Source organism: Camelus ferus, chromosome 5 (genome assembly GCF_009834535.1).
Source record: "Camelus ferus isolate YT-003-E chromosome 5, BCGSAC_Cfer_1.0, whole genome shotgun sequence".
In the NCBI taxonomy this organism is placed as follows: Eukaryota; Metazoa; Chordata; class Mammalia; order Artiodactyla; family Camelidae; genus Camelus; species Camelus ferus.
Genome location: NC_045700.1, coordinates 74,014,349 through 74,022,710, shown reverse-complemented (window position 1 = coordinate 74,022,710; position 8,362 = coordinate 74,014,349). Strand labels below are relative to the sequence as shown.

The window sequence follows — 8,362 nt, the reverse complement described above, 5'->3', positions numbered from 1 at the left end:
TAAATTTTAAACCCAAATTTTGGTTACATATAATAAACTAAAGTAAAAATGAGCAATGTCCCTTTCAAATAAAAATACTGATTGACAAAAGGTAATAAACATAGAAGACAAGTTTAAAGGAAACATGTAACGTAGAAGATCCTCATTTCTTTTAACTTTATGGTGTTTTGTAAATATGTGCAGTACTCTACATTGATATCTATGGTTACTGAGTGGGAAAAAAAAACACATCAGTCACATATGTCCCAAAGCTCAAGCTATTTATTTGTAAATCTGGAAACGTAAAATAAAAGCACTACAAACTGACAAAAATGGAGGGGAGGAAAACACGCAAAATTTAGCCATGACCATGATTGAATTTTTTTCATGAGAATCTTCATCTTTAGTTTTAAAATAGCCAGACACCTGAAAAAACAAGAAAATGTTACAATGAAATAGAAAATGAAAATGATAAAAATGATACAAATCAATGCAAAGACCCAAAGGTGAACATATTTTATTGAAAACTCTTTTTGTCTTCATTTTCTAATCAGAGTTGTTAGGAAAGAAGAGCTTACAATTATGAAATATTCCTCAAATCAGAAGCTTTGCTTCTTTCACAAAGCTGAATATTTCTTATTATATTCAATACCTCTAACTGGGTGCTTTCTCTGTTCCCCGCCCTCAAACATTATCTCATTTCATGCTCACGTGAAAGTATGTATTTGATGTTTTTTCTGGTACTTTCTATGAGTTAGAGTTTAGCATCTGCCATTTACGACTGAATAAACCAAGGCTTACAAGTAACTTGTATGCAATACTGTCTCAAACTGAAATAGGTACTTTATAGCAATAATTATTCTCTGTTTTAGTGTCTGGCACCCTGAACCTGAGTGTGAAGAATAGTCAAGGGAACCCTTCATTAATATCATTTTTTTCCTATTTTATTTCCTCCTTGTAGGACAGTTTTCAAGTGCATATGCCACATAGTAAATTGCATCTTCTTTTTAGAATAACAATCATTATTTTTTTAAAAAATCACACATTTTTTAAAAAAATCATCACATTTAAAAGAAGTAATAATCAAAATGCTTTCACAATAATAATGAAATACAACAGTGGTTTGCTTCCTCACGATTTCACCTATATGCTCAGGACAGAATGGAGGTAGATTTTAATTATGATCCAGTTTCCTTCATTACTCAGTCAAACAAAAAACTAATTGACTAGAATCATAATATATTTTCTTGGACTGCACCATGCCTGTTCCTTTTTAAATGGTAGGTATTTATTTGATAGAAATGCTAAAGTAATAAGAATTTTAAAATTCAAATCTTATACACAAATAAATTTCTAATACTTTTCCTATGAGAAAAATGCCATTTTTATTAATCTACCTTTTTTTCTCTCTAGGTGAGGAAGTTCAAGCTCAACTATATGCTTAATACTTTCTTCCCCAAAGAATCATTCTTTTAACTTCTACTTTCCATTTAATCAAACTGTGCAATTCAATATATTTCTTTATATGTGATTTCCCACATAACTTATCTCTATGATCTGGTCTGGAAAAAGATGTATGTAAAAGTGTGTGGTATTTTTACTATGTTTCATAATTCTATTAAGAGTGATAATTCTCCTATTTTAATATATCTCTCCCCAGAAAGTTATGCTTAAAAAATCATAACTGTCATTTCTTTTTAAAACCAGACTGTAAAATATCTGAACCAAATCTGAATGTTAACAATGATGAGCATCATCAGAATTGAGCACTTATTTATATGAGGAAATAAAATAATTTTTCAAATAAATACTCTCAGAATCTCTTTATGACTTTATGACTGAGTTGTATGTTTAGATAGATCCTGGGAGTAAGGGGATGAGTTTTACCTGCACTCAGAAGACACACTCAGCCTTTGTTAATTGGGGAAGGAGTTTTTCTGTTCCTCAAAATCTGCAAATGCAGAAGCAATAAGTTCTGACTGGAAAGAGAGAGGTCTGGGATTCTCACTCATGGAAAAAGTATTTGAAAATCTCCCAAGATCAAGATCTCTTCCCTTAAAATATGCTTGAAGGGTTCTGAAAAACTGAAGAGAGAAAGAAAATGTTCAATGGCATATATGAACTATACACCGAAAATATTTAAAGATGAATATTTTCCCCCTCTTATTTCCCTCCCTTTAGGGAATTGACTTTAGGGCTAATCTAGGAGGCAGGAGGTGGAAAACCCAGAAATAGAAATACAAGCTATAGTTCTGTTTCCCCTCCTCCCTCCACTGTCCTCCACTGGGCCTTCTGTCTGACATTTCAATCCTCCACAAGATAATTCACTGGTTTTGGTGGAAATCAAGAAAGGAATATCAATTCTTTAATAGCACCCCAGTCAGAAGATGCATTGCCCATCTTTGAGTGCCAAAGATGTGGTTTTAAGACAGCGCCATTCATCACAGAGGATGAATCTCTCTGACGAATGGTGAAATAGATCCCAGTCATTTTAGACATGGAGTTTCCAGCTGTCCTTTAGGAAATGAATACACAGAAGCTATGCAAAGTGTATTTTGACTGTTTTAATCCCATATTGTTACATTTCACATCATTTTCTTTAGAAAAACTATATTTTGAAATCATGTCAGTATGTTTATTGTATTTATCATATTTTTTAAAAGAGAATTTTTTTTACTGATCTTTTGAATTCTATTTCCTAGACAACTTTATGATGAAAATAATGCCTAGCAAATTGACAAGAATGTAGGTCAACTTTTCAGTTTTTGCAATTGAGCTTTGCAAGTACTGATTATATAAGAAACTGTTTTGTTATCAGTTCAACCTAAGCTGTGCAAAATGCTATTCCTTATTATGCTCTTGATTTTGTTTATATGTATTAGAAATCAAAGCTATAAAGTCAATGTATATAAAAGATCATTTACAAGTGTAAGGTGCTACGTGCGTATAAGATCATTTCTAAATATAAATTTGTTTCTCCTTACAGAAACAAATGTAAATTGACCAGAGAAGCAATAGAATTTTAGCCACTAGGCTAGCAAAATTCTTCTCTGGTCCTGTTGGGGAATCTTCTCAGCCCTTGGTCACCTCCTCTCCACTATGGTATAACAGAGTGCAACGTGTGTAAATCCAGGGGAGTGCCAAGTTCACCTTGCAGCCCAGCATGTCTCAGTGGCTGTTCTTACCAGATCCCAGTTCCTAGGATTGTTGAGTGGCTTCCATTTTTCTTTGTTTCTCAAAATAGCTCCATGCACAAGCCCAAGGAACACCAGGGAAACACACAGCAGCAGGAATGCTCTGGGCATGGTGAAATGAAACTGAGTAAAACGAAGGATCAGGGAAATGTTGATGACCAGAAAGAGGGAAAGATTGAAGGAGAGAGAGAGAGGGAAGGGAGGACAAAAGTAGAAAAGAGAAAGAGGAAACATTTTTAAAGGGAGACATGAAGAAGAAAATAGTGTATTAGTTCACTTGAATTTCTCCAGATTTATTTTTTCCAGCCCTCTTTTTTCCGGATTTATTTGCTGATGAGACCCCCCCAACCAGCCAGTTGATTAGCAATAAAGGAGTTCATGATAAGGAGAATGTTATACAGTGATAAACAAAGCAAATATGAATACAACCAAAAAAGTCTGAGCATGACTTTTCATCTGAAAAAAATGTGCTTTGTTATCTCCAAAGAAAGTGCAATTCTTAACAATGACAACAAAAAGCAACCAACCTTAAATTACTTTTACTGTCAAGACAGCAGTCTCAAAAAAAAAAAAAAAGAAAATAAAAAGAAAGAAAGAAAGAAAGAAAGAAAAAGAAAAGAAAAGAAAAGAAAAGAAAAGAAAAGAAAAGAAAAGAAAAAAATATATATCCCAGACTGAGAAATGCATCTTACACACAGGTCTGAGACAGATGAACACTACAGCAGTGTAAGTCGAGATTGCCTCCCACCCCAAGGTGTGAAATGAAAATGAAACACACAGAAAGAGCTAACAAAGCTTACCAGAAGGTTGGCTTTGGCTGGCCCTGGTTGGTTACCCTGCCTACAATCTGCAAGGCAATTCATGGCTACTTATAACCAGTGGATCGGCTGCTGGTGGGAGTCATTGACGTGAGCAGGGGGAGTTCAAAAATAATGATTCCATTTTCATCCATGGCACAAAGACCCTTGAGAATCACATCTTCAAGCTTCTTCAGGGCTAACAGTGAATCTATTTGTTCTCAATACAGCAGACTCTCCTCAAACCACTGAGCATTTATTTGGATTTTATAAAACACACAAGGCACTTCCACACAGCAAAGTGGCTTTCTCCTTTTTCACTTGTAAGAGAAGGAATATACACAGCAGCTGGGAATATAATGATGATTATCCCACCTAATAGAATGCTCTTTTGGAGCTATCAGCCTCTCAAATTAACAGCGCTTTTTAAACAGAAAATTCTATTGCAAGAGACAAAATTGCTCTTTGTGACCTATACTTTATACTTCTTCTGAGAATCTCAAGAAGCTTTATGAGTTTTAAATAGTCTCATGGTTTATCATAATACCCCTTCAAAACAGAGCACAAAGATAGAATGAGTTTTGTGGAAGAAAAGAAAAATTACTATACCTGCTGCATCCACTTGCTGAATAAATCTGATCCGCAGATAGTGGGGTTGAGAAATTGGACATGATGAGTTGTGAAGTTGCTTTGGGTCCAATAATTCAGAACAATCCAGGACAAGCTTTTCATTGTGGAGGCTAGTAATCTGGACTAGAAATTAGAATACCTGGCTATGATCTCAGTTTTGCCATTTTGACCTTGGGTAACTCACTATGACCTTCATTTATTCATGCCTTTGTTCAGTCAGTCACCAAACTTCTATTGAGTGCCTACTATGTGCCAGGCACTGCACAATGCTTTGGGGTAAGAATGGTAAAATGGTAAGAATAGAGTCCCTGCCCTTTTGAATTAACAGGTTAGTGGGGGGAGGGAGGGTATAGCTCAGTTGTAGAGTGCATGTCTAGCATGCACGAGGTCCTGGGTTCAATCCCCAGTACCTCCATTAAATAAATAAATAAAACATAATTACCCCCTTCCCTCCCCCAGAAAAAAACAAACAGAAAAAGGTAAAATAAAATAAAATAGTTGGACAAAATATATTTTTTAAAACAGATTAATGGGCAAGACAGAACCATCATACAATAAAATATATAAATGATGACAATTTCTATAGAGATTATGGTGCTATGAGAGTGTAGAGCAGGTGGATTTGTTGCAGTCCCAGGGATCACGGAAGGCTCTGTGAAGAAGTGACCTTACATCTAGTAGATGAGTAGGAGTTACCGAGGCAAGCTAGGGAGGACAGAGGGAGAAGAGTTTCAAGCAAGGTGAACAACTATGCCAGATCTTGTGACTGAAAGGAACATGGCACATTAAAAGCAACTGAAATTCAGTTAGTATTTGAGGAGTAGAGGAAACAAGGTGAAGGGCTGATGCAATATGGGCCTTTAGAGGTAGTCAGATTACCATCTTTCTGCTGCAAACAATGGTAAGTGATTGAAAAGTTCTAAGCATCCAGTGGCTTGATCAGACTTACAATTTTAAAAAGCTATTCTGGTTGCAGTGAGGAGGACAGATTGAGCTAGAAAAGAAGAATGTGGGAGACCAGTTAGGTGGCTAGTGCAATAGTCCAAGCAAGACAAGACCTTAACTTAGATTAGGGCAGCATCACAGATGCAGAGCTGTGGGGGGATTTAAGAGATATTTAGAAGGTACAGGTTATGTGTTGGATACTCTGGGAGGCAGAGCTAAGGGGAAGAGAGCTACAAGACCAATCCCTAGGTCTCAGGATTATGCAGCTGAGTGGACTACAGTGCCGTTTGCTCACATACCAAATACTGGCATGAAGAGGTGAGGACCATGAGTTCCATTTGGGATGTGTTGAGTCTGAGGAGCCCTGCAGATCTCCCAGTGGGGATGGAGAGTACACAACTGGATACACGGGCCTGAAGCTCAGAAGGGAAGTCCGGGAAGGAAATGGAACTATGGGGATTGTTGGCATACTAAGGATGAGACTGCCTCAGTGAAGATTAGGAAAATGAGAAGAAAGGGTGGCCTAGGACTTGAGCTTTGAGAAATTTTAATAGGAACCAGACTTATACAGGAATCTACATGAAGGAGACCCTGGAGGCAGGAGGAAATCTGGAGAGTATGGGAGAAGGGGTAAATTGGGTAAAATGAGTACTGAAAAGCATCCATGGAACATTAGAGATGTTTTGGTAGATGGAGGTGAAACTCAGATTAGAAGTGATGGAGAGGAAGGAGAGAATGAGTTCACCAAGGTGTGGAGAAATTTAGCCATGAAAAGAGAAAGAGAGAAGGCAGTACCTGGAGTGGGCACGGAGCCAAGGGAAGTTATGGTTGTCATAGGTTTTAATGCAAGATTTGAATCTGTTTAAATGTCAGTGGTCGAGTGAGTAAATGAGTACCCTGGAATTTCATTACTTCAGCTCTTGTTAAAACTCCAGGATTTTGAAGTTAAAGCACCTAATGGTATTGAAGTATTAAAGGGTTAATAAGATTATGAACATTGTGAACTCCTTGAACAATGCTCACCCTTACCTTCCCCCAGTACCAGCAGGTGAGCCCAACACAGAGACAATGAACTTTTTAAATGAGAAAGCACGAACAAAGTAGAATAGTTTTGCATATCTATTTATCCATGAATAATTTCTAACTTTAGTTCCATTCATATAAAAACACAATTCACTTATTCCTCCTTTCAGTAGTTCCCCATTTAAGAAATATTTAGCTTCTGAAAGGAGCAATGGACTAAAAGCAACACAAACATATTACCACCTTGTTCACCAAGACTTGAGTTTTCCTGATTGTTAAAAGGAATTATATGTTTACATAAAACTATTATTTTTAATTCCTTTAATTATTTCTCAATTTCAAATCTCTGTTTTAAAAAGTAGAATATTATTGATAAAGCTGATGACATTTTCTTTGGAATGTATCAACACAGCACTTAAGGAGATAGTTTGCAGTTATTTGGTTAAGTTCAATCAAAAGAGAGAAAAAAAAACAGGATAGTTTAGTTTAGTTTCACCAACCATTAATTTCTAGTCTAAATTATCCCATTTGGCCTCTTCATTAAATAGAACATGTATAAAAGCAGCAGCTGGGATATTCGGCCTTCTGCACCTAGAGACATCTGAGTGAAGGACTTTGCTGGTAACCAGAAATTGAGAGGAAAACAGAGTACTCAGCAAAGGACTACCGCATAAAGGAAACAATAAACACAGGTTGACTGAATCACAAACTTAATTAGAGTATAAATTTAGAAAATAATGGTAAAGTTGAGGAGAGGACACTAAATGAAGAGGATATTGTGGGAGGCACAGAGAAAACTGAAAACTATTGGACTTTTGGACTATCTAACCTATTTAAATCCTGCCTGTCTTCATTAAGGAGAAAAAGTGCTGATGTAGCCCTGTATCATGAACAGGGATGAGAATTTAATGTCCTCTTTCTTCCCCCTGGTCTGAGTTAGGGAAAGGGAAAATTACTGTTGATAGAATGCTTCCTCAGTGATGATGAGAACTTCAATGACAGCGGTAAGGTTACTCACATGATTAACCGAGTATACCAGGCAGCCTTCTGCTCACAGCACTCGTACTGCTTCTCGTGGCAGTGGGCCGATTTCAGTTCGAAAATAGGTTAAGGAGAAGATGGGAGAAGAAGGATAAGCCCCTTGCCAAGCACAGAACAGAAGCAAAGAGGACCCACCATGACTGCGATGGATGGCAGAGGCGGACCCCTCCTATCTGGGGACCACACAAAGCTTCCAGATTCTGGGAGACCCTGGGGAGGCGAGGAAAGGCTCAGAACCTACTGAAACTGGATTTCTGCTCCCCAACCCCATTCAGAAAAGGCTTAGTCAGACAAGTTGTTTTTTTTTAAAAAATAAGTGACATTCTCAAACACCTCTACAATATGGCTGAGAATTTGTTCCCTTCGGCAGTATTGGTGTGGTGTGAGGGCCTCTGATTGCAGAGGGCTGACCCTCAGAATCCTCTAGCCATTCACTATGGAGAAATCCATTCTAGTCTTTGCTATCCTTGGCTTTGTTTAAAAAAAAATTTAAAGAGGTGTTTTGAAGAGGAAAAAAGATCTTCCTCCAAAAAACATGTTACAGCTGTTTTTACCTCTTAGGGACAGGATGTGAGCCAATTCTAGAAGCCTGGGCCCATAAAGGAAGGAGAACAAGGGCTCAGTGGGGTGGCCATCCTTTCCTAAGAGCGTTTGCCCTTAAGTCCAGCCGGTCTCTGTCCTCATCAGGTCTTCCTTTCTCCCAAGGTCCCTTCTCTGGTCGGTCTTCCTCCCTGCCACCAGCCTTCCTGAAAC

General features: G+C 37.5%; 1 protein-coding gene across 1 annotated transcript; it reads right to left on the bottom strand.

The window, feature by feature from the left end:
* Positions 1-277: 277 nt before the first annotated feature.
* On the bottom strand, positions 278-4,358 carry C5H2orf66 (chromosome 5 C2orf66 homolog). The gene is made up of 3 exons (XM_032480828.1): positions 3,165-4,358; positions 1,867-2,063; positions 278-405 (listed from the first exon to the last, which is right to left on the bottom strand). The coding sequence occupies exons 1-2, from the start codon at positions 3,405-3,407 to the stop codon at positions 1,896-1,898; spliced, it is 411 nt and encodes a 136-aa protein (XP_032336719.1). The 5' UTR covers positions 3,408-4,358; the 3' UTR covers positions 278-405; positions 1,867-1,895.
* Positions 4,359-8,362: the final 4,004 nt, after the last annotated feature.

Bases quoted from the DNA above. Each gene is read 5' to 3' on its own strand.
- C5H2orf66 (XM_032480828.1), bottom strand. From the start codon at position 3,407: ATGTTTCCTCTTTCTCTTTTCTACTTTTGTCCTCCCTTCCCTCTCTCT. The intron at 2,064-3,164 runs GTAAGAACAGCC...TTCTCTCTTCAG, and splicing joins ATCCTAGGAACTGGGATCTG to TTTTTCAGAACCCTTCAAGC.